Here is a 27,365-nt window from a genome sequence, read left to right on the forward strand (position 1 = left end):
ATTCTTACTGTTCACTCACAGAATTTATTTACCTTCTCTTAAAATAGCAATATGAATTACTACACTGTAGCTAATGGTTTCTGGGAACCAAGGATAATGTTATTGAATACTAATCTGTTGATCTGAATAAAATATTTCCATGCATGTGATTACAAACATATCACTAGGCTCTAGTCTGTTTATAAAAGATTTATTTTGAAAATATATGATGTCGATAGCACTCATGATATACTTCCATAACCTCACTTTACACATGCTTCAATGCATCAACAAGTTGACAAAACTATTTCGTGAAATGCAGTTTGGTACTTTTTATGCAACCAAAGCTAATAAATTCTGAAGCAATATTTAGTCCTTTATCTCCACTTTCCCTTATTTTTATTGTTGTGTTATTTGTGAGAGGCATTTATTATGCAATGGCTTCATCTATGATTGTCTGAAGGGCTGGGAAAAGTATTATATTTTGTTCTTGGGAAAAAAATTTGGTGCATTTCTCATTGTTACGTGTGCCAATGTTTCTTTTGCTATAATTGAAAGCCCAGAGATTTTCTGTCCTCCCCATAGTCATTGCTCCACTTCTTTAGTCCCTCTCTTGTTACACTAACTTTCTAACCCTCTATGGCTGTTCTGTGACCAATCGAGGTGAAGGAAAAAAGTGCATCACTTTCACCCGGACAGAGTGAAGCGGCTGTGAGGAGTTTTAGAGTCTTCAACTCGGTCAAAGGGTCTACTGCAGGTTCCGACCGGAGCAAGCTGATGGTGTGTTTCTGTGCTAATTGGTTGCAGAAGTCTACATTGGCTAGTTTTACTCACCTCCATAAGTATCCGAGGGTGAGGGAGATAGATGCTAACGTAATATATATGTTATACCTGTTTCTTGAGTGAGTGATCATTTTGAAAGTGATGGTTGTTGTGTATAATATGTGCTCATTCCTTGCAATGTGGCTAAATTGTTTAGAAATTTTAAAACAAGTTGAGGATTATTCAGAAAGAGAGAGAAACCAATTGTTAATATTGTGTCATTAGTGAGAAGTCGATGAAAGCGTAATTTCTCATTAATATCACATACGAAATATTTATAGAGTTGAATCGTTATTATCTCTTTAACTGTCATTTCGAGGTTCACTTTAGTATCATAACTTATCTTGAGTTGTAGAATTATGCCTATTTGAACTTGGTTAGTTATGTGGGGTAATGCATGTTTTCATAATGGTTTCAATAGAATCAAATGACATTGAGTTCTAATATAGTATAAACTCCAAAGACATCAGCTCATTGATTAGTCATTTTCTGCTGATTCTGTAATTATTTATTATTCAAGGTAATGTTTTTCTTTAATGTGATATAAGTGTAGTGTCATTATTCGAAACCTATTGCACAGAATTAACTTACTATTGGTGTCCGTGTTATGCACCCTGTATGCTGTACATATACTTTATTTATGATGTGTAATCTGATGGTAGCTGCTTAAATGTTTTGAATGTATCAGGTTTGGTCGTACTTTCATGGTGCTTAGTTAGGCTCTGTTTTCTAGTCCAAGATATTGTAGGTAAATCGTTTTCCCACAAATGGTAGGTCAAAAAATTTTTAAAGTTTAATTTCATTTTACATTTAATTTTAATTTTGCATTATTGCTCATTCTACATCATTGCATCCAATTCCATCAACTTGTTGAATGAAGGAAGTTCTAATGTACAAAAGACCTTTTATACTGATAATATTTTTTTATTTTTCCGCTCAAAATTGATGCACATAGCTTTTTCATACTTTTCTATAATATGTGTGTAAATCTATTCCATTATGTGTGGCTACACTCAGTGCACATTGTTGATTCCTGATTTGAATGGGAAAACTTAAGATGCAACCTTCTATTTCTGGATGGACCCATGCAAGTTGTAATGAGCATAGAGCTCTGATCACAGCATATCCAGTTCATCACTTTCATTACCTATTTTAATTTAATGAATAAATGTGTACTCTTGCTTTTATTTGATAATGTCCACATTAAATTATAATTTTTTTTTTCATGTGAGTTGTAGCGATCAAACATGTTTTCATCTTGTATTTTGCAATGTTTTTTGTGCCTTTAGGCTTTTTAAAATCTTAATTCTGTCCTAATGGCTTGCGGTTGTGAGGTCCTCATTTAACGCTCATGTTATTATTTTGGCATGGAATTAGTGTGCTTGTTTGGTAAATTATTCTATCACAAGTCATCCTGGCTTTTTGTTGGCCTTGCTGGTTTTACAATCACATGCGTTAGGTTAAGAAACATGTGATTGATCTAGGACAGGGGTCTCCAATATACTAGGCCACAAGGGCCACATTCCAAGTTCCGAATCGCCCCGCGGGCCGGATAGCAAATTTACTGATGACTGAAGTATTCGATACCAACATCTACTGAAGTATCCGGTGGTGTATTTCTTAGTTACGAACAGTTGAAGGCGACTTTGACGTGCAGTACAGCGCTGCAATGCTCCTAGCGGCGTCTCACAGAGTTAAACGAGTGAGAATCGCACGCTACTTGAAACGAGTGCGTGGGCCGGATGAAAGCCCTCCGCGGGATGGATGCGGGCCGTATTTTGGAGACCCCTGATCTAGGATCATTATGTTATCTGATTGATTGTGGAAAAAAAGTTTTCGCTATGAAATTAAAATTTGATGGAGGATTTTTGTGATCTATCAGTATTACTTTGAAAGTATTGTATAATGGATGAATTTTATTTTATTGATTGAAGATGGTGGGGCTGGGTTGGTTCAATTGTGCTTATTCACGAAGACATAAGATAAGACAGTGTTCTGGTATATCTGATGAAATTTGCTCTTCATAAATTTCATTTCTGCAGTTTATGGTGTTACACATTCGATCAATATGCCAAAAATTAAGAATTAAGTAGATATTGATTGGGAAGAAAACATAATAGGTATCAGATAACATAATATTCTCTGAACATGTAATTGAAAACAATGCATGCAAATGGATTTTTTTTACCTCTTGAATGAATCTCTTGAAGGGGAAACATTTTCCTGATGGAGGGTAGAGGGTGCTCATAATGTTGTCCTAGGGAAATGTGTATTACATATTCTTTGGATAGAATTAAGTAAAATTTATGATTTTGCACTGTCTGCACTTTACTAATGGCTCAACTATAAAGCTTTTCAAAGCTCTAATTTCACCATCAGGTCTAGTGAGGAAAAAAAAAGTTTAGGCACCTATATGTATGTATGTAAATAGACTGTAAATACACTGTAAATAGGGGAGGGAGTAAATCAAAGTAATGAAAGGATAGGAAAGGCCCTCATTCATTGCAAGTTTATCAACATCATCTGGTGTTTGGCCCACTATCATCCTATTCACCACTGATGACATTTTCTCATGTAGTTCTTAGTGTTTTAGATAGATTCATTTGTTTCTTTAATTTATCAAGTAATGCAGCGATTTAGCTGATAATTTTAATGCGGTCAATGAAATGCGTCATGTGTTGCATTTCTTCTATGAAAGAAGTAAATAATGCAATTCTCCCACATGACGCGAAAGTGTTGTAGTGATATTTAGATTAATGTCTTGATGTAAGATGTACCTTGTAAAAGTTTCTAAGCACTTTTATTCCTCATTAGACCTGACAGTGAAGCCGATGCATAGAAGCATTTGTGGTCAAAACAAGAATAAATCATTGGCAGTTCAAAATCAAAAATTTTTACTTCATTCGTCATGCTGTCACAGTATTTCTTGCTAGTTGCTGCTGAATGTACTCTTTGTAGTAGTTTGTTATTAATAAGTTACCATTAATACATATTATACTTTCTGAAACTCAAATCTGAAATTAAACTAAAATCTCCTGGGAGCATACTATGGAAAATTTAAATTAATATTTCCATTAAAAATTAATGTACATACTTATTTTCAAAATACTAAGTCTAATTTTTTTACGTATGAAATTTTACAGCACGAATCTTCTTTTATCTCCTCCAGTGTGTCCCAACCAATGGCAACATTTCCTTGCATTTGCTCAAACATTCATCTAAGATTGTTTGATTTTTATGCAGCTGCGTGAAATACTTTTTACCTAAATTTAAGTTCTATCCGGAGACCATTATCAATCAATGAATTGTGTCAAATTGAATGAAAGCATTGATTACAAAATCAGTACATTACCCATCTCTGGATTTCTAAATTTGATTAAATTTTATAACTGTGAGCATAGGCGGATCTACAGGGGGGGGAGGGGTGCACGGGGGCACGTCCTTCTCCCCCCTTAAAAAATATGCAAGATTTTTAATACGGTTCCATTATCATTGTGTTCGTTTTGTATTGCAAGGTATCATTGTGCCCCCCCAGGACAAAATCCTGGATACGGCCTTGCTTGTGCCCCCCCTTAAAGTAATCCTGGATCTGCCCCTGACTGTGAGCCATTTTGTTTGCCTTTTTTTGAGTAGCAGAGTCCTGATTTAAAAAAATGGAGGAATGATGATAGAGAATGAGTTGATGCATTATGTATAACCAAATCCTAACTTCGAAAAGGTGTGTATTTTTTCTTGAAAGAAGTTCATTGAATGTTGTTCTTTGCCTTGTACAGTCACTTTAAAGATTACTGTCAATCAGTTTTTCGATATTTTTTTCAAAGATGTGATTGCTAGGAATACAACATACTAACCTGGTGTTTAGCCCACTAGCCAGTCCCATTCCCCACTAGTGATAATTAATCATAGATAGATGGTTTGTAAATATTGAGTCTACTTTCCCACCAGGGAATGCCTCGTATTAATTCAGGCTACATCCATGGTTTCAATTGCATTTTCTCATGTAGTTGTAGATGTATAATTTCGATTCACGTTACTTTAACAATTCAAAAATGCAGCGGTTAAGCTGAGATTTATAAGGCGGTCAATGAAATGTGTTGCATTACTTCCAGGAAGGAAGTAAAATATGACATTTTCCCACATGACAAAAAAGTTTTGTAGTGATATTTTGACTAATGTCTTGACGTAAGATATAACTTGCGAAATGGCATAAGGTCAAATTTAGGGTATTTTCTTGTAACTCTAGCATATTGTAGATTATCTTTATAAATAAAATAAAATTTGATAGTATTTTTATGTGGATCCTTGGTCCAATGTATATATTTGATGAATTTAATATCACTCACCTTCATGTTTGTGGAAAATCCAACAAAAATCAATGTTAGTGTATCAAGCAAAAATTTTATGATAACCAATTGGTTTGTTGGTATTCGATGGAATTAATTCTTTTCCATGAATATCAGCTGTCTTGTTGAAATTTGAAATGAATGTTGAATTAAATACATAGTATGCTCCCAGCTTATCCATAATCTTTTGAATGTGCTTATCTTCCGTTGTATTTCTTTTTCATGCATGCTATCATTTGGTGTCTTTTCTCCTTACATCTTCCCTATGCTTTCATTGAGACCAACTTTGAGTACTCCTACCATGAATGGCTAACTTCAACTTAATACATGGCATGTCTGATAAAAAAGAAACCTTGTCTTCAAGAACTTGATTGCTTTCATTGTTTGTTAATAATTGTTTTTCTAAAATAATTCATAATGGTGAAATTCTTAATAATGCATGACTGCTAATTCCTCTGTTCATTATAACTGCAGCTTTAAGTACATAATTGACGTGTAGAGTATTTGCATGGAAAACTGTTCTTATGTGTGAAAACATTGTTGTTTTATGTAATATTTCTCTGGTTATAGTGAATTTGTAGTGTTTGTGGGATTTAATTGTTTCTGATGGCTGGCACATAGTCATAAAAGTTGTTTCAATTTCTAGTTTGACCCGTTAAATAGTTGGTGTTGCAGCCACTTAAGCTGATGTCCTGATTTAAATCTTTGGAAGTTAAATGTTGGGCTATATTTTTAAGGTTAATATTCACACTTTTGGGGGTGCTAAATTAATATTATTTTATTAGTTATTTCAGTCAGGAAGTATTTTTTGGATTGGTTTCTGGCTTTTAATTGAAAAATGATGTTATCAATTTAAATTTATTTACTTGTTAAACATGTTTTGCTATATATTATTAATATATCAAGTTATGTAATAATAAATTAAATATAGTATATTAACATGTTGGCTTGTGTAGGGTGCTTATCAGTGTAATGAATGTGATTTTTGAGGAGTATTTTTTTACCTTACATATTCCTCTTTGGTCTATGATCGTGAGCAGTGACTCAACCTTGACAGAATTCAAATTTAATGCATTTGAATTTTTATTTTGGATGTTTAATGCCCTTAGGGTATGTATGAAATGTATTTTATTGAACTGTTGATGAAGAAGGTGTAAATAAAAATGTCTCCAAAATAATTTTCTGGCTTCAATTCAATTTAATCATGTAGTAAATAATTGAAATTCGTCAGCTATTAGTTTTGGAGAGCCTGTCAGAGAAGGTTATTCTTGCCAAAATTTTAAAAATGAATATTGCATTGATGTGATTCAGGATTCCTAGCATAATTTAAGGATGTGATGAATTACTGCTTACCTTGTATAGTGAAGCTGAAAACATAAGAAATCTGACACAGGGCACTATTTGGGCCACCACAGCCAGGATTGTGCCCCATAGGTCTGGGCAGTTGAGTGCACTGGTTTAGCTGACAGGTTTGTCTTTGAATCAATATTTTGTTTTGCTCAAAATACAATGACCGAGTTGGAAAGTGCTTGTGAAACCATAGTCTCTTCTGAATTAGTGCATGTTTCATACTTTTTCAATTTAACTCGGTACAAAAAAGTAATATTTTCAGCCCAAAGTTCTTTGGTTCCTTTCCAATATATCCTTATGTGTGAACCATGTAACTGCAGTGGTGGATTAAAGATTGGGGGAGGGGGTGGGAGAAACAACTCCCCTGTAACTTTTGGAAAGATTAAAATGTGATAACTTAAATGGCTCTCCAATGAAAGTTTTTATTTTGCCAGCTTTAGAAGCAATATTTAAAAATTATTGTTGAATATTTTAAAGTTGCTTGTTAACTCATATCGGGCTTCAGACATTCTCGCTGATGAGTATTGCATACCAACAAGACACGGCGGAGAGAAATAAACCTCCTTCCCCCTATCTCCCTTCCTAAATAACTAACTACATCTGCGCCTGTGTAACTGTGATGAAAAATTAGCTTAAAATGAGCTTTACCGTAGTGCCTATGTTAAGTGGCCTGGTTGCATGGTTGTACCCAGCGAGGGGTAGCTACCCCCATAGAAGCAAAACTCGCAGACCTTTAAGGAAAATCAGTACTGAATTGAAACAAAAGCATTCAGCAAATTTTCTTTAAACCCACGAAAAATGATATGTATTAGTATAAGATACGTAACTAAAATAAATCTATTTTTTCAAGGAAATAATCTCATAAACTAATGTCACAACTTGGTTTGCCCCCCCCCCCAGTTATGATCCTGGGTACGCTCTTGCCTGGTTGTACTAATTTTCAAAACAAAGTTTGTTGACTTCAATTGTAACCTTGGATAGCTCATCACTTCCCCCTTTTAAGAAAAATTATTTACTATGACAGGGTATAAAATAAAAATATGACGTTTTAAAATGGACAATTTTAATATATTTTATACTCAAGCCACCGGACACAGCTCTTATTGGCCAATTTATACCGGGGTATTTAACAGATGTAACAAGTAAACATACACGAACAACCATGCCCTGGACTGAGGAAACCTACCCAGGCGGGACTCAAACCCCCGACCTCTTGTTTGGCAGGTGAGGATTTTACCTCGTCGCCACGGACAAAGTAGTGGAATCACCTAAAAAATAATTCATAAATTATTGTCTACATACTTGAAATACCATGAGCAGAGGCACTTCATCCCTTTCACACCGGACGTCAAGTGGAGCCGACGGGTGTATTCATATGCAGAAGACCTGATGTAGGGTATAGCTGTCGCAGGTTTTTCATCGCAAAGGACAGGACATTGTCTCTGGCCAACTCGAGGGAAGGGAAGTGAACGCTGACGTAGCAATTGTCAGATGCATTCAGGCGTGGCCTGAGACCCAGCTCAGCGAGTCCTTAGGGCCAGTCCTTGGCAATTAAGCCCAACCCTCCCACTCATTTATGATCATCCTCATGGCAGGAATCCGTTGCGAAGTGATTATATTATCAATAGCTTTTTCAATGATATATTTTGTTGCATACGGCAATTGTTTAATACTTTGAAATGTATACTTCGTGTTGTACTGTGCGTAAGCAATATTTTGAATGATATTTTAGTGTTACAAATTACGGACTTCTGGACTTATTGCCTTATTACCTAGTATTTACTAACTTTGTTGCTTTTAACGCTGGAAACCTGTTTAAAATTCCACTATGCTTAAAAAATGTTATTAATTCTGTTAGAAGAGTAGATTTTTGATAATCAAATGCAATGTTTGGTTGAAAAAATCACTGGCAACACGATTAGTTGACCGTGGATTTGTGCTGTGATAGGGTTAGAGGGTCTAGTCCAGAGACTGGGGAAAGGGACGGACAGAGGGACGGTGGTTGAGCTAGGTCTCAAATCTGAGGCACAAAAATACCAGGATAACTGCACCCCAAAAAAGAGCTCCGTACAGAGAGGTTTAAAATATTCTCATGCTACTCATGGCACGGAAAATGTTTTCCAATTGTAGGCGCTGGCAGGAAAGGGTTAATTGACATGCGCACCAGGGGGAGCAGGTATAGCAAACTAAGAGTCCCTGTACTCGCAAGCATTACCAAGGCTGTTGCAAGAAAGGTTTTTTTGGAGGTTCACCAAAGGATGGGGACATTTTATGGACTTCAATTTCAGAGGTTATGCTTACCGACTGTATCTACTAAGCGTTTCAGGCGGGTTTGAACTCCTAGGCGCTCCCCTTTTACTATATCTTTGAGCATTACTGCTGCTTTGTATTTGCTTTTCTGAAGCACATAACACTTTGTTTTTTAATATAGATAATATGGTCAATTAAGCGCTATATTTCAAGCGGCTTACAAAAGAGCATATTGTTTGGAAGCATTCGCTGGAATGAATAAATGAAGTAGCGCATGATAAAATGGTGGCTCAAATTGACGCGGTAGAAGAGGAAGGCATTGAGGCATGCAGTTGGTATGACTTAAAGACCATTCATTGGCACAGTTGTAATCCCCAATATTGATTTTAAAAATTAATTTTTAATTACTTTGATTAAAAAATGCCCATGCATTAGTGAATTTTTTTGTACATATCACACTCGCAATCTTCATTGAAGTTGGATAATTTTCAATATTTCCGCACTTCCTTTATAATATTATTTCATGCTCACTGGTGATGAAACTTTTGGATACGCATATTTTTTTAATATTCTTTCTAGTAATTTGTATGAGACTTCACGGTTTGCTCACGTTAGCTTAAGATGCTGATTTCGCGTGGAACGAAGTGTCAAGAATGAAACTTAATTTCGCGCCAAAACGATCATGGGTAAGAGTTTCCATTTTGGACCGCGCGCAGCAGGGCGATCGCACGTACACTCGCGTCATCTACAGGGATGTTGGGTAATCACGCGTCAGTCTGTCCGCCGCTTCAAGGTGGAGTGTGTCCTCAGGCGGTTCACTTTTTTCCTTCTACCCCTCTCTCTCTATCTTCCTCTCTCCTCCCCCCCTCTAACCGTACGGTGGTGCTACCTGGCGTCATTGTACCGTAAAACAAGGTGTGCCGACGTTGAGGGAATGGACCCGTAGAATGTGGAAGTGTTGTGCTGTTGTGTTCATCTCATCCGTCGGATATTGCGTTGCCTGTGCCTTGGATTCCATCTGATACGGAGGAGGATAGTGAGTGGATGATAGTATACGGTGAGTGTGATCCCCATTGCCTTAGAAATAGCGAAATAAACACGCTGCTTGCTTCGGAGTGGACGGCAAGCGCACGCACGGCGATCCTCTGTTCTCCGCCATTCCGCCGCCCTCCTGCATATATCCTCCGAGAGACCTTTCAAAAGGCCTCGCGCAACCCCTGTGGCCACTGGGTCCTCTGGTTTTAATACTTCTGTGCCGGTTTTCGTCGTAAAGCTGTTTGTTGCCTGGATACATCTTATGATACAACAACACGCTCTCTAAACAACAACTATCTCTCCTAATGTCTAGTCTGCCTGCCATCCATCCCTTTCTCTTATTCTGTGGGGCGCCATCTATGCCATGCTCAACGGGGGTGGGGCGCACCTGTCTCTCACAGACAAAAGATCTCCTTCCATTGTTGATGTATATTGTTGTTCCTTCCCCCCTGCTGATAGCACGTGCGACGTGCACAAACGCGGTGCATTGTTATATCATCTCTCCCCTTCGTTATTGACCAACCCCACTGCTCCAATCTTCAAGACCGCTCGAAAACACCCCTTGTTTCTCTTATGTTTCGTCTTCTCCTTGGGTTGTTTCTTGGAGTTCAACTAAAATGTATCTGCGCTGCCGCTGCATCGGTGTTCACCGTTAAGCGAGTGACAAGTGTGGTGTCGCCTGCATTCGCGAAGGAAACTTGAGCATCTACCTCTCTTCACAGAAAAAGGTCGTGTTGCCGGGATGTTTTGAAGATGCATTGCGCATTCATCGCTCATGTTTTACGGTTTCTATGGTTACTCGTCGAAGAGGTTTATGTAAAGTATTCAACTGTACCTGCGTTTATTCAAACTGAAGCCGTTGAAAAATATTTTTTAATTCAGAAAGTGCGTGTGCTGTGTGGAATGTTGCCCTGCTTCAATGTTTATATTTTTTTTCTCTCGCGGATTTGTCTTTGTTGTTGCTCTCCCTCATTGTTGTTTTTCCCATTAATGCTGCTGCAAATGCTGGCATACCTACTTGGTTCCTTGTATACCCGTTCCCGTATGATTGGCTTTCTTTCTGCGATGCCTTCTCAGTTTCACTTGATGGACGAGTGACACGGTGTAATTTTAGGATTTAAGATTAGCACCTCATTGTTGTGTGTGCAGTAAAATTCAGTTATCAATGGAGATACTGAGAAAAATTGAAGTGAAGATTATCTGTGACTGAATACGCTTTCTTCTGTAGTTTTACTTTTGTATTTTTTTGTCTATTTACGCGATATTTAGGGGAACGTAATATATTTTCCCCTTGTAATTCTCGAACCTCATGAAATATTGCTTATCCCAGGTGCAGAATAACCATATTCGTTTTCTTGCCTCGAGGTAGTAAATCCTAAGTCGATCTTTAAAGAAATATTGGAGTAATTCGTCTCACTGTTTTACCCATTGTGTATATTTTTAGTCAAGCGGAACTTGAAATGATTTCACCCTTTCCATATTTTGCATCCTTATGTGTGAGTCACTGCAGCTTCATCGTTCGTCGCATTTCGTTTAAGTTTCGGTAGACGTCGTGAGTAACCGTTGCGAGCAAGGAGTACGTACTCTGACAGGTGTTTGTTGCTAGCGGCACCTGCTGCATACTGGGGTTGTAGAATGCGATGATGGTTTTATGCATGCCTATTAACTTCAAGTTTGCCTGCAGTTATTATGTGATGTTAAGGACTACATTGTCAGGTTCATCGTGAAATTAGTTCGGCGGTATTACTCCACTTACACCCAACGCTCACTATCACACTGTGGGACGCCACCGGTGGGAAAGTAGTTTTAGTCGTGGATTTTCTTCAGTGCTTGGACGCGAGGGATCGTGCTTTCATGTGATATTAGCTGAACGAAATCGCAGTCACCTTTACTGCAATCCGTGTGTTAGGAATGGGCGATCCGTACTGCACGGCTTCCAAGGTGAAATCCCGCTGAATCACTTCGCGGCTTGACATTTATGCGACTAATTCGAGATATTCCGGTTGCTAACTTAGCCGATGCCCTGAATGTTTTGCCGTGACGAGCACTCCTTTCTCGTGAACGATTTCGCATGCATCGTCACCGTGGCAATCATTGTAGAATTTCAGAACGCACAGAACGAGTGTAGTAAGATTCATCTGGGTGTCATTTTTCCTCCTGGTTACCAGTGATTGCGGAGTCAGATGTGCCAAATATTGTTCGGAGGTGGAAATCTACTTCGGATTTGTTTTCGTTTTACATCATAATTTCAAGTCCTGAAGGATAATTATTGATAACCCCGTATAATCCTTTGCGTCAGCTAGTAGTTGTAGTGTGATCTTTGAAGGATATTCGAATTCCTTGTTTCTATATTTCTCGAAATTGTCGGAAGGAACATTTTTTTCTGGTCTCCATTAATCAATGTTAATGTAATCATTCGATGCCCATCACAGCTGAACATCGTGACTGAAAATAAAACGCGTGTTGTTCCGTTCAATTTCTCGTGTTAATAAAATTCATACTGTTGGCATTTAGAACATTTGTCGCTCCGACTTTTTTTCTAAGTGGGATACTGTTTTTTTGTAAGTTTTGTCGTAGCAGGCCGCGGAGATTTCTTTAAAATGTATGCCTGGTCCTTCTGGAGTTACCCGAGTGAATGTGAGAGGTGGGGAATTTCCGGGTAATGAATCGTATTTTTAATTTCCATCACTCTTTGCGTCTTTTCATTATTTCCTTAAGTTAATGATTTATCACATATTTTTTGTTACCTTTTCTGAGATGTTTACTGATTTCACGAGCGTCCACGGCTGCTTTACCGCTTGCACTGCATTTTTATGCCCGTCCATTTCTTGAGTGTCTTTTACTCCCCATTAAAAGTGTATGAGCCCGAAAATATTTTATATTGTATGAAGTGATCCATGTACTTTGGCGGCTCACTCCTCCCCCATGTTTTTCTCTCTCACTTTCTAAAGTAACATCACCGTGGAGTCCTAATGCAGTTATTAATACTTGTTGGTGAAAAGTCACCCCCTTGCATAACACGCCTTTGTCACATCTCCGAATGTTATACATATTTCAATCCAACTAACAATAAGCATTATGCATTTTATTCGTATGCATTTCAGCTATTTCCAACGCATCTCAGCCCTATTATTGCCGTTTCTTTCGTTTTTAATAGCATTTTTCCAAGTTATGACTACATTCGTTCGCCATTTCTCAGAGTTGCAAATCCCTCTTAAAACAACACATTCATTGAAGGTAATAATTTAGCGCAATTGTCCTCAACGTTGGGTCGCCAACCACAGGTGTCCCCAAGACAGCGTGGGAGGTGGACCGCGGCTTGCATAAAAATGTTGCCAATAATTAGGTGCTTTGAATGAGATGGAGGAAATATGAGTGAGTCGTTAGAAGCTATTTTGTTAAAAATGTGTAGATTAATATCGGGAAGGAAAGTAATGGTAAACAGGATGTGGAAATTTCATCCCTAATATTTTTCAACGCCTTTTTTTTTAATAAACCTTATCGGGGGATTCTAATTGTTGTGATGACTGCAGTTGTAACATTCGTAACGTTTGTTAGAACAAAACTTGGCGTTTTTGGTGTCTATGTTTTATTTTTATCGCTATGCTAATAGTATACTGGGCTTAGAATCAACAACATTTGTTTCGTTGTTGTAATCGGATTATTCCTGTGAACAGGTGTTTCAATTTCAAATCTTTGGCAAAAAAATTTTATTTTTAAAAGTAATTTTTAGAAAATATACTATGAAAATGGGATTTTTGTAATTACCAGTTGATGAATCACTTCATGATAATTTTGTTTTGTCATTTTCATGTTAACGACATCTTTTCTCAGTGTGTGACCCCTTGAACCATTCTTAATATTCTCTTTAAAATGTTTTACGTCAAGCACTTATGAACTCTTTACGCTCGCCCATTGCATGAGTGTGTTTTACTACTCATTGGAAGTTTATGCGCCCGAAAATATATTATATATGGTTTGAAGTGATCCATGTATTTTGGCAGCTCACACCTCCCTCTTGTGTGTTCACTTGTTTTATAAAGTAACCAGTGAAGTCGTGGTACCGGAACCGCTTCCCGTCGCTGGTTAACAAAAGACATAATAGTCAAATAACACTTATCAATTTTTGTGCCATAAAATTTCTTAATACTTATATACATTGGTAAACAAAACAGTAATGAAATGTAAACAATAACTTGTAATAAAAAATACACATAATATTTCACTTGTAGGAAAAAGTGAAGGAAAGTGCGTTCCGGCACTGCTAATTTTGCCAAGACACCACTGAAAGTAACATCACCATGAAGTCCAAATGCAGTTATTATTACATGAGTATGGCGTCGAGTTACATTTTATTGCGGATATTAATATAGGGTCGGGAAGGTTCTTAATCGCATCAATTTCAGCCTCTAGTTCGCCCTTAGACTTGGTGATGGTTGTGAACCGCTGCTTTAAAAGTCTTTAAGGTTGTTTGGGCGCATGCATTCTTATCCGAGAACGCGTCCTCCTCCTCTCTTTGCTGTGTGTGTGGCCGCTCGGCGGTAGGGGAAGGCGGTGGGAGGGGTCCGCTTGTCTGACCCCCCCCCAACCCCTTCCCCTCTGTGAAAAGGAGGAGAGGGCGAAGGACTCGTGGATTTTATCACGTGAACCAGCGTTCGCTCTTTGTCGCGGAATGGGGAGTTTTCCCCCGTCGGTCTCCCAGTGAGTGCGATGAATACAGCGGTGTTGGTAGCTCCAATGCGTCCGCAGCCGTGGTGAAAGTTGCTTTTCGGTAACAGCGATTCTTGAAGGGGCGGTGGGATGGGGACCGGTATATATATTCGCTTCGATACGTCTCATTCCTCCGTTTCTTCCTCCGTTGCATCTTGTATCTACAGTCAGCCGGCGAGAGTTGTCCGATGGCACTTTAAAAGGAGGAGCGGAGAACCCTGCGCCAACATGGTTTGCAACCAATCGCTGTCCCCCAAATGCACCTCACACCCTCGCCAAGTCATACAACTTGTCACATGCGCATGAGACACTGAAACAAGCCTGAACCACCAAAACAAGCCCTTTCTTAGAATCACCAAAACAAAGGATTCTTCCTTTGGGTCCTTCACGCTCGTCGTCCCTTCTGGCTGCTTTCTTCACGGAACCCTTTTGTTTACGTGTGATGTGGGCGTTTCCCTTTCTTACCTGGCAGCCTTGCCTCCTTCCCCTTCTAGCTGTCAACGGACAACTCTCGGCGGCCGGACTGTAGCCCTGTTACATGCCGCATCGATCCGCGTGATGTAAGGCGTCGGTTCGACCCGGGAATATGTTTTTTTTACATATATTCTTGTTTTGATCATGATGAAAGGAAAAATATATTCTGCTTCATCCACTTCTACGTGGAGCGAGCCACTCGGCGACAGTCGATTTTAATCGAATGGCCATTTTTTTCTGGATTTACACAAGTTAGTATTTTTCTCATTTCAGTTACTAACCAATATATTTGTACGAAAGCGGTGCGACCGCAATTAAAAGCAATGGTAGGTATGTATAGATCTTAATGAGGGAATGGTTTATGGATGGACCGAAAGCAATTGCACGATGAGAAATTGGCAAGGAACGAGACACCAAGTGCAGAAACTATGACCTTCCTACACTAAAATTGCTGGATTCTTCCTTAAGTACTGACAGTGTTAGCAAATATTTCTCGATTAATAAAATCTAAGGCGGTATTCACTATGACGACTAATTGACAGTCTTTCTTTTTCCGCTGGCTATTTTTGATCGAGTTGCATTTTTGATCTTATTTTTATTCACCATATCATACCATTGAGTATTGTTGGACTTTTATTTCTTCGCGGTAAACCCTTTGGATTTTTCAAACCATGCGTGCATAGACATATATATTAATCACCAACCGTTAGCATATAAAAGCTTTCTTTGTAATCGTACGTGTGGTGGTTGGGTGGGGCTTGGCACGCATGGTGGCCACTCAAATAAAATGAACAAATGTGTTCTTGTTATTTTTATTCCTGAAATATTTTTAAATGTATCGTGCACGCGTGAACTTATTGCATGGTGGTTATTGGCCACCCCCTGCCAAACACCCTAGAGTGGCTGGTGGCAGCCGAGTGATATAGATTGGGCATTATTTTTCGGATTTTCGCAAAATTTAGGATTTTTCGCTTATTTCACGTACCACAATATTGACAATTAAATTAATTTTATGTATTGTGTATGGTATGCATGGAATAAAAAACAACAATAAGTAACTCTGGCATCTTCGTTTATCATCTCTATTTTAATTGTATATTTACTCTTACCAGGGGGGCGTAACTGGGAATATGCTTCATAGTGGAGCTTGGAGGGCGATCCCCCCAGGCAACGGGGTCTTGGGAAATATTTGAAAAAATACATGCCTGGAAATAAATTTTACATCATTAATAATTTATCTTTAACTTTAGGCAGATGCCGTTACTGTATGTCAAAACTAGATAATAGTTTGAAAATATTTTGTTTTCTCTGAGGCTCTCTTTAGCTTATAGTTACGCCACTGCCTCTTGCTAAAGCTCTACTTCATTAGAAGATTCGTTTCATACAATTAATGAATAGTAATTTGTTTAAATCTGAATCGCAGAGGATAGCTGTACTTAGGCAGTTGCATATGTTATAGCCTATGTATTACTGTTCACGAGTGAATGATGCTTGTGATGGATTATACGGTTCACAGTTAACACGGTAAAAAAATGGACGCTTCGAAAATCCCGCGTTAATCTTGAGTAATCGGTAACCCAGTAGCGAACACACGCTCAGAAAACCACCGCTCAATGTCCAGCACTAGCGTAAATCCATCGGCAATGTAGTCCTTACTCGTATTGTGAGCAGGTTTTTGAAAAATTGTGCCATGGAGTCTGATGACTTTTTCTGTCTTAATACCTTTAACCTTTGGCCCAATTTTACTTATTAGCCTTGCGTTTGTTTTTTTTCCTTTGCTTAAATTCTCCATTACCAGGCCATCTCTCCGGTGAAATACTTTCATTTTCTTTCCTTCACCGACCTCAAGCAGTGCTGAGGTTTATTCATTTTAACGGCACAATTTATTTCCTCGCTATGAGGTCTGGTGTAGACTGTCATACTTTTATAATCCCGCTGTGTTGATCCATCACCCTCATTTCGAAACCCAGTTACGTACGCTAAATATGTAAGCTTTAATCTGTCATTGAGTGGGAAATGAATGCCGTATAGTTTGCTGGACGATTGATTAATTATGAGCGTTTAATTGTACACCGTCGTCGATGCCGTGCGAGTTAGGGAATCGTGTTGCCACTTCAATATGGCGTTACGATACTCCACCTTTATATAATCTTGCCGCTCAAAAATGTTGCCCAAAGACAAAACGATAGAGTTAGCGTTAATGAACTTAGGAAAATACAATGGTGGCAAAGACGACTATGGGGAAGCGAATGTTTTCATGCACGTTCAGTTCTCGATATACTTCGGTCGGACTGCGTGCAGCTTGAAGGGTATGCGTGCTGTCGCCCAATCGAAAATTTGCATCTTCGAATCTGTGGTTATTTAGATGTCAAGAATGGAGTCACATTAATTAAGTGGTTCCTAGTACCTGCTTCTCATCGATTCAGCTTCTTTTAAAATGTTCTGATGGAGAACAAGATGTTTACATCACGGCCTGACATTCTAGTATGACCTGGTGTTCAACGTTCAAATTTTAATATTTTGTTCAGGTTGAGGTGACTCCCAGCTGGCTAAATGGGTTTCCCGAAACAATACCATCCGAGCAATAATAATTTTGTAAATTCTTCCTGTGATGTGATACTACCCGCGTGCTCTTTGCGATACTCTTGTGGGTCATCATGTTTTGTTGTGGAACTTAATTGGTCCGTTCTCATTTAATAAATCGTCTATTTCATTTTATCGTCTGAGCATGGTGGTTTATTGCATGGTCAAGTTAGCTGCAGCGATGATGATAGCTGGTTTCCAGCGAGGTTTGTAAGTCTTTGAAGTTTGATGAGAGTACTCGTAATCCATGTCACATAAAACGAATAGTTTGGTACCGTGTCTGATGTGAAATTGGCTTGTTGGGATGAAAAATTCCAGGGCCATGGCGTTTCCGTAAACATTCAGTCCTCTTATTGATTTTTGACGCAGGAATCATCACTTTTGCCATTTTTTAAAAGCGTGTTCTTGCAGTCCCGCTTCTTGACTTGGTGCTGGCGGTGATTTATCGGAGAATCCTGCCCAAGTTCGATCGGAGGTCCGTTCCATTTATTCGACGAACTTGTGAGTGTCATTGGGAAACACCAAACTCCAATCTGATCGCTCTTAATGGTAGATATGGGTGTTTTTATTACAAAAGTGGTAGTTTTATGTCTGCGAAGTAGTACTAATTATTTCCCCTTTTTCCATGATAATTTATTCAGATTCCATTGTTTCATGTGTTGATAATATTTAACTTTAATCCTCTTTTCTTCGAGGAAGTTATTTTTTATATATTTTCTCTCGATTGTTTTTTCTGTAAATTTTTTGGTAAACTAGAATATTACAACTATGAATATAGCAATTTAAAAAATGTAGTGGCCATTGATTGCCCTTCAAGAAATATTTGTTGCATATATCCTTTTTTGGACATTATCTAGCCTTTGGAGTAGGGAGCGGACCCAAGAATTTATTTCGGGGGGCAGAAAGTACTGTTTTAATTTTTAGTTTGTGCTTGCAATTTACCGTCGTTTGAATTTATTTTGATATGGAAGTAGTGCGCATTTGTTTTTATTTAGAGAAATATTGAGTTTTCAAGGCTCTATTACTTTGTAAAACTGGCAATAAACAAAGAAATTATGATCCTTGGCGAAGCTTTGACTCCCTCGAAATATGTTTTGGCCTAATGCTAATCTATTTTTGATGAACCACGTTGTGCATCTATTATAATGTGGGTTTCAATTTCGTAACACATTTGATTTCGAGGAAAACTTTGCTTTTTGAAATTGGTGAAATTAGTGCCAAGGTTTCACGTGGATAGTGAAATTTCTCGTATTCATGATCGTTTCTGATGTCCCTGTTGGTTACTAAGTAGTAAAATTGAGTTTCAGCGTCACCGTCTCACATACGAAAGTGAGGCTAAGCATGGAGACAGTCCTTACCTAGCTGTAGGCGTGTGATTTTCACCAATTCCGAATGCAGTTTTCATTTTGTTTGCCCGGTCCACCCACGATTACATTTATTACGTGATGTAAATCGAAAAATTCATCGATATTTATGTTGTTATTTCGATAATATTCCACCAACTTTGAGGTCTGGACTCTCGTCGTGGACTACGTCTTTTCCCTCTGTAGCTCAGCTGCGTGCCAGCTAGACCGCCACCCCCCTAAGTGATCTTATAATATTTGCCACCGTCGGTCACCGTCGCTTGGTCGCTCTGAAGGCTTTCGAATGTTCCTTCCATTCCCTCACACTTCATAAACATCCCGAGGCACTTCTACCACAGTAGAAAAGCATTCCGAAATCGCTGCTTTTCACCCGGCGTTGTTTTCCGTTCGTTTGAGCCAGGAAAAAAAACAGAATTGGTCTCAAGGATTCCCACTTGGTCGTGCAGATGATATCCATCCTAGAGATGCATTCTGGTAAGCAGCCATATGTCATAAAAACAAAATATTTGCTTATTTCAACAATTATGGTTGGCACCCACTGTCGAGGTCCGGCAGAAATGGTAGATAAAGCGAGACATTTTGCCGAATGGTCTGGCATAGAAAATATTTTTTACCTTGTACAATGATGGACGCCAATAAATGCTAGGTGAGACTTTGGAGTCTAATATCTCCTACATGGATTCCTTTTCATTGTTTGTTATCGGCTTATTTTTATCGCCATCCGCCGATTTAGGCGGCTTGCGGGATAGTATGAAGATTATAACTAAATTGTTTACAATTCCATGGGTTCTAGCTGGAAGACATTTTTAATGGTTTGCTATATGCACTAAACATGGAATGAGTCCTCTCATCGCGGGTGAAGTCATGGGCCGCTCAAAGCAATAATCCTCACGCTGCTAAATTTCTCACGGGCAGAACTGACACCATCCTGACCCGGTTGAATTCGTCAGTTAATTCAGTGTGAGGTCTAAGTTGAACTCACCTTCGGCGTTGTAACGTTAACTTAACCGAATGCTGTTGCGTGGGGTTTTCCGTACCTGTTTCGATACGTTCGTGGTCCATTCCACAGGTATTTCCGTTACTATTCCTGAGAGTTTTTCCTACGTCTATCAGGGGTTGTGACAGACGTTCCGTCAAAGTATTTAGTCGCTGCACTCGCTAGATCGACCAAATGCGTATATTTTATCCCTTTCCTGGTTTGCTTTTGTCGATCCTTGTCATCCGTTTCGGCATCTAACTAGTTTTATGCAGGTGCATGGTTATCTATCCACTTATTGTTTTATATTTTTTCACGGTTGACGTCAACTTGCATTTAGAAATGCATTATCGGTTAGAGTTCACACACGTCTGCTGGAATTTACCTGAGGTATGGGATTTTTTTCGATGTCTACGATGAGCGTATTGAATGCTGTTGTTGGTGCACACTCACCCCCTGCTAAACACCCTTGAGGTGTCTCACAAGGTATTATGTAGATGTAACCTGATGCTATGTGGTGCCCGATGTATATTTCATTCCTGTGGCTGCTTCTATTTTCCCGTTCCATCCGTTGTTCATTCCCACAGTCTCGTCCACCCTGAAGGTTGCGATTTCAGTGTGGTTTCAGGGTATGGGAAGGGTTGTCCTTGCCTGAGTGGAATAAGGGGACTGCTGGGGATTAATGGAATTGTGTGACGCTCCCCTTCCCGACCACCCTAGCCCCGCCCCCTGCGTACGTGTGCCCTCAACCCCCTTCGGTCTTTTTTTTGTACTCTTCATCCCCCCACCCCCAGTAACCCTCTCGTTATCGACCCGAAGTTGTGTGTGGCATTTTTCGTAGTCGCTTGTGTCCATCCACGCTCTCCCAACCCGTGCGTGCTCTGGGCACTACTTCCTCTGACGCCTCCTCCACTTCAACCGTTCGTTCGAGTTCGTAAATTAGCGCATGGGGCTAATTTTTGTGAAAATATGTACCACTGCCCTAATCAAAAGTTACAGCGCTCGTATAGTTTCCTTAAAACTCTGTAACTGCCTAATGTCTATCAGAGCGAAACGGAGAGCATCGTATTAGCGTAATAGTAATAAAATTGTAGGTAACGCTGTGAATTTTGTCAAAAACCGCTACGGGCGTGCATGAAGCGTTACCCAGATGTTAAGCGAATGAGGCTGGGAGCGACTGAAGACTCAGAGGCTGCGCGCTAGGCTTTTATTGGTTGATCAGTTGAAAATAGATATCTTTCAGAGCGACACGCAGAACATAATATTATAACCCCACTTTATTTCTAAGTCTGACGGAAACGATAAATTGAGAGAGATATTTTGCCCAACAGATTGGTTTGGGGATTCATTTTTCCCCAAACATTAAAGAACCTTGAGATATTGCCAGCCACGGTGGAGGCGGGATTAAGTCCTCGGCTGCCGCACAAGAGGTCGCGGGTTCGAGTCCCGCCTAGGTAGGTTGCTCCTATCCAGAGCATGGTTATTGGTAAACATATATTTGTTGTAAAGCCTCGAAGTAGAGGCCAACATGGGCTGTTTTCGGTGGTATATGAATAAAATATGCTTTGCGGAATTTCGTTTTTATATCTATGTTATCGGCTGGTGTCCAAACACCCCCGCCTCAAGTCTATTCAGGCGGTTTGGGGGGAGTAGTATGTAGATGTATTAGTGTTAATAAGTGGCTTATGAAGAGTCTGATCTTATATTAAGTCTTTGCAGTGGGGGAACGTTAATTATTTGACGAAAATTATACGCAAGAGGGCCGAGATATTGGTTTTTATATTATATATGTGCGTATTATCAGTTTAAATAAGACTTTGCATGTAACTTAATTATTTTTCATTACATCCTCAGTAATGGTAGCTCAAGATATTTTTGCGCCCCTTGAGTTTTTTCTGTATCCGCTACTGGCACTACAGTGGTTGAGACATCAACAATGCTTAATGAAAAGCCGTTACATCTTTAGTATATCTATAATTCCGTATTATGTGTAACTGCATGGCGCCATTAAGTGTAGTACGTGAAATGCATCGGTTTCCTCTCTTTCCCCCCTGCTGCCTATATCGTCATAAAAACTCACTCCCACTTCCTCCTTTTGAATTCATCTTTTTTTTTCGTTCTCCCCCGCGCGCGCGGTAGTTTCCCTCGCGCTGTGTTGCCACATAGCGATATTTCGCTCGCCCAGATTTGCTGACCTTTACGTCCGCCCCTTCGTCAGGGGTCCCGTCGAGTGTACCCGACGGCCTTGTTTTCCTCTTCCTGTTTCTCCGAGTGCCATCCGAGCTCTGCGCTGAAAATGCGACTCCATTGCGATTGAATCAATCGCGAAATAATGGAGTGAATTCTTTATTGCGTCGTGAAACGTTTTTATTCTCGATCGCTCGATTTATCTGTCGAGTAGAACTTGCGTAATCGAGAGAAGTAGTTTTAAGCCAATAGGACTAGCATTGTAGGGTGTATATTGAGGCTATTCTTGTAGCGCACCTTTTGTTATCTTTTTTGATATTTCTGGGTGGCTAGCTTGATAACGTATTAAATTCAAATAGTGGTGAAGAATACTACTTTGGAATCGTTAAGTTAAATTACGGGCATTTTCTTGGTTAGTGCTTGACTGCCTATCCGATGTATGGAAAGTATTTTTCTCGTGAATTAAGAATTAATCATAGAATGAATCAATATTGTATGCGACATTTGGCGAATCGATTTGAATTATGAGGGCGCATTACTTCCTTTCCGCTGTGCTTTTTTCTTTGCTCAACAGGGAGGTTCAAAATCTCTCGCTAGGACGAGTCATTGCAATTTTATCTTTTTCCATTGTTCCCTTGCATGAATATACTATTGGAATTACTAACTGTTGGCAAGTTTTCCCATTGAATGAATGAGCACGCATTTTTTTTTTAATTTTACGTCCTTAATGTTTTTATTAGCTTGTGGTGTACGTGTGGAGATTATCTTGCTTGCTGGTGATCGGTCACCTCCTGTGAAACAACCTGGAGGCGGCTCGTAGACTGTTGTGTAGGTTTATATTTTTCCATTCCCCGGATACGTGTTGGTACTTCAACCCTTCATTTTTCCATATCCGTTGCCAGTTTATTTCATTGCCTGGAAGGATGCCACCGCATCGTATGTTTTTAATGCGCAATGTGTGTATTTAGAGGCTATGATTGTATTGCGTCGTATTAACAACCGTGTTTGGCGTTATAGAGCATATCATGGCCTGGGTGGGAAGCTGTATCCTTCTCTCCGACGCGAAAGTCTGGTAAACCGTTCCCTTTGACCTTCGCTGAATTATGGGATCGTTAAAATTGCCTGTCCGGGGCGACTAATTGTCTGGAAACGACACTGCCAGCAAGGAAACCGGAGGCAATCCCTTCGGGCGAGGATTTTCCCCTTGCATGCTATCGATTCCCTGCCTCTCTTCTCTCCAATCCGTCTTCTCTATCGTATAATTCTTTCCCGGAACCGACTTACTGAGAAATTATTCTCTTCGCCTAGTGCTGGCAGCTGTGTTCTCTACCTCTCCGATAAGAACCAATGATTTTCTTAGAACTTATGCATTGGTATTTATATCTGTAGCAACCCACGCTAGTAATTGAGGAAATTTACGGTTGGACTTTTGAGTAGAAAGAGTGTAGTTGAATCATAGATGTGTGGGAATATCGGTGGGTTAGCAGGTTGTGGGACTGAGGGTCATTATTAAGTCCTCTTCATAAGTGTAACTTTTATGGTTCTATCGACTAGGTGATACACTCTTCCGTGGTTAGTTTATCGTTTGCGTTGAACGTAAGGTTTCTAGTATGAGATTCATAGCTAGGTATGGTGTGCGTATTTGGTCATTATTACTCTAATTATGTACTATATTTTGGACGCGGAAGTGTCTGATGAGCCATTCGGAAACTGTGTTTCGGTGTTCCTCAGCAGTACCAATATCTTATGAGGAATCTTTGCTTCGAGATTATTTTGAATATACATAATATGTCATTCCGCAATGAATATATATTCCTCGTAGGAAACTTACTTTTTATTTTAATTTAAGTCTCTATCTGCGCACGTCTTTGGGCGTGTCGTGTTTATAGCAACGATAGGAGTTTGACAGGAGCCGGAGGAGAAAGGTTTTATGTAACGGCTTCTGAATGTTCATTTATTGGTTTTTGATCGTGCTTGATATAATTCAAGGCGTTGCTTTGTGAGCAATTATGATAAATTATGGGAGTTCACCTCTCTCTTGCAGGATCTTAACTTTTACTCCCGTCTCAAGGAGAGATAGGTATCCCCGTATTGAGGTCTGCTCCTGAGTTTCTTTATAGTCTCGACGTTCAAATCGCCTCGCGCCGTGAACGCGAATCCATTTGGAGGTTACTGTCCCAATAGAGCATTCTCCATTTGGGGGTGGTGATTGAATCACTTGGGAAGTCCGGCCTAAAAGGGGAGCTGCGATTTCATTCTTTCCAATTATTTTGAATATACATAATATGTCATTCCGCAATGAATATATATTCCTCGTAGGAAACTTACTTTTTATTAAAATTTAAGTCTCTATCTGCGCACGTCTTTGGGCGTGTCGTATTTATTATTGGGGTGGTTTACTATTATTTTTTATTGCCAAAATCGACAGATTATTACTCCTGGAGTACGTATTTCACGCTTTTAGATTTTTAAAACGCGACGGCCAAGTATGGATGATGGGAAAACCCCGTGTGACGTCATTCTGGTTCCCACTGTCGCCGTGTGAGGTGACCTTGGGGCGAGGCTTTGAGCGCTGATACGATGCAGGCTGCTAGCAGGTAGCGCTTGGCTTAAATAAGGATTATTAATACCCTATCCAACGAAGGAAACTTTCCTACCTTAGGCAGTTTTAATAGGTGATTATTAAGACATGTTTCCCTGAGCTCTTTGCCTCATGCATGCATTGGTAATCTCAGACGATGTAAAAGTCCTATCTTACTCGCCAATCTGGCCTTTTTCAAATGCGGTTAAAATTGACTATTGCCATTTGTCTAAACTGGGATTTCTAAAACCAAATACTATGTATATTATAAATACACTAATGGTTGTCAACGAATCGTAATCAATGCCTTTCGTTTTCTTTGATGAAGGAAACTACCCTATTGTGAAAATATTGATGCATTGTGTGTGAGACCGATACTGTCCCACGCGCCGATGTTACCCATACCAGTAACCTCTAGGGCGTTTGTGGATGAATGAGTTTTTTTTTACCAACACTCATTGTGCTACAGACACTTCATTAACGAGGAAAACTCGCCGATGCATGTAGTATGTATTTGCGGTTGTTATGAGCCTTACGATGTATGTATCTCATTTATGTTATATAAAATTTCGCTGGTAAATTTATGGGTTGTAAATCAATGTCTGCGGCATGTTCCAATGGAAGCTAGGATCGGTAGACGTCGCTAGGTTCCTTTTTGCTTTATCGATTCGTGGGCGGAGAAAAAAAATCGCGGAAACGAATGTGTAGCGAGCCAGTGTGTTCGTTGCCGAATCGTTGGAGCGTGAAGTCAGCCTTTCACCGTCTCTCTCCTTACCCTCCGTGCCATGTGAATGGGTGTCCGCGCTATTAATTAATGGACGACGATTTCCACACTATCGGTCGGTGTACACACGCGACCGCCAGGCTTTTGTGCGTTAATATTGCACGCTTGTGATGGACGATGAACATATTATGCCTCTGTTTCATAAGTGCGGCACTGTGTACGCTATTGCCTTATTTCGCGTATGATATTCCTGCGGCGTCGAATTTTAGGTTTTTATCGTCGTCCGGGCGAAGAAATGTATCGAATTACGACGTGTTTTGGTCGTGACATCATGCGTGATAAGATCTTTTTCGAGATCGAAGATCTGCAACAGCGCGTGATATCGTTATTATTTCACAGTTCATGAAAGTGATGAAAACCTTGTGAGTAAGCGTCAGTCTGAGCGTTGCTGGTCATTTCAAATTGCAGGGTGGTAGACATAGATGGTGTAGATAAGTTGAAATCCATGTCAGGTTATAGACCCCATGGTGGAAACTGGCGGGGGGAACCGTTATTGAAATGCCAAAGACGTGGCTTAGTGTGAGCTCTACCCTCACCTATTGACCCAACGTTTTTAATGGTGCTCTATGTCAGTGAGTTTATCTGTGACTGCAAATTATTCCCGTTTTGAGAGAGTCAGGAAATCCATTTACCATTTTCTTGTGCTAGAGACTTAAATATTGATGAGATTTTCCCTAATTTGTGAAAATAACGTTCAGTGACTGAAGCCGTCGTTTTGCGTCTTTTCCTGGTGGTAGACAAATTACAAAAATGGTCCACATCCTCCCTAAATCAGAGAAATTCGCCCGCCAAATGATAAATATGGGTGAACTCTAACTTCACTCATCAAACCAACCTCAGTTTGAAATAATGAGTGGTGTCACTTCCATCCTTGTTGCAAGCCTTTCCTCATGTGGCAGTTTTCTGTAATCATCCTCTCACTTCTCCTTGAATCGTTTCGGCCTTTAGCGTACAACAAACAGCCGAGCGTGTCAGCGGGTAAGCAGTTACTGATTTCTTGAAGGTTGCGCATTCTTCTGTCCATATTAAGTTTGCCTTTATCGAAATCTATTCCAGCGGTCTGCAAACCCCACTCCTTCCAATTTTTTTATACTTCATCCCGCTGTAAACTTTATTTGTAAAATTTACCACCTTTAATAGAAATGGGAGCGTGGTGGACCAGTGGGTAGAGCGCTTGGCTTCTGATAGAGGGCTCCTGTGTTCATATCCCGGATGAAGGAAATCTCAGGGAACTCCGAAATGAAATCCCGAAGAGCGAATTGGCCTGGCGAAAACATTTGTCCGCCACCCTACCCTGAACGTGTGAGGTTCACACTTGCATGTGGCTTATTTCGGTGGCGAGAGCTACCCTCCCTTATCCAAACTTACCTTCGGGTTAAATTCTTGAGTGAATGATACACTTTAATGGAAAATTCCGTGCAATTCAGCTGCTCAAAGTGCTCCTCATTTGCAGAAATATTAATTAATTACTTTTCAAAGTGCTCCTAATTTCTCCAAATAAGGATTAGTTTGATCAGCTGAGTAGCAGTTGCTTTGTTAATCGGCCACATCTGCAGAATTACATCCCATACATGTAAGCTTTTGATGAAAATATTCGTGCCTGCAATTGTCTCGTAAATCCGCCGCCCATTTCTGAATTTTCATGGCTTTGAATTCCCCATGAAACCTATTCTTGGCGGAGTGTGTCGTTTAGGGCACCGGGAATGTGGAAATAAGAATTCCGAAAAGTAGGTGTTGAGTGGCGGTTGTGATTCTTACGGTGTAGGATATGACACTATCTTGAACTTACATTTCTTGCTGGAATAATGATCAAATTATTGAAGTCCTTGTTGCTTTGGCAGCCTCTCTAGTCTCAAGTATTTTTCATTAAATGTTAGGTAAGGTATTAAATATGGATAACTCTAGAATAGCCCAGTGGTTATTCTCG

The 27,365-nt window shown here is 39.7% G+C and overlaps 2 protein-coding genes across 8 annotated transcripts in view; both read left to right on the forward strand.

The window, feature by feature from the left end:
* Positions 1 to 2,379, forward strand: part of LOC124165065 (gamma-aminobutyric acid type B receptor subunit 1) — a 33,784-nt gene extending 31,405 nt beyond the window's left edge. For 4 of the 6 annotated variants that reach the window (XM_046542309.1, XM_046542312.1, XM_046542315.1 and 1 more), the window contains one exon: positions 643 to 2,379. Coding sequence is in view for 2 of the 6 variants with exons in the window: in XM_046542312.1 (XP_046398268.1) it covers positions 643 to 683 (41 nt within the window). In the remaining 4 variants the exon portion in view is untranslated. The remainder of the gene's footprint in view (positions 1 to 642) is intronic. The other 2 variants (XM_046542310.1, XM_046542313.1) reach the window with 1 other exon arrangement.
* A 7,158-nt stretch (positions 2,380 to 9,537) lies between these two features.
* Positions 9,538 to 27,365, forward strand: part of LOC124164883 (nuclear hormone receptor FTZ-F1 beta) — a 290,899-nt gene continuing 273,071 nt past the window's right edge. For both annotated transcript variants that reach the window (XM_046542105.1, XM_046542108.1), the window contains exon 1: positions 9,538 to 9,801. The gene's annotated coding sequence lies outside the window, so the exon portion shown is untranslated. The remainder of the gene's footprint in view (positions 9,802 to 27,365) is intronic.

This window comes from Ischnura elegans, chromosome 9 (genome assembly GCF_921293095.1).
Source record: "Ischnura elegans chromosome 9, ioIscEleg1.1, whole genome shotgun sequence".
Classification (NCBI taxonomy): domain Eukaryota; kingdom Metazoa; phylum Arthropoda; class Insecta; order Odonata; family Coenagrionidae; genus Ischnura; species Ischnura elegans.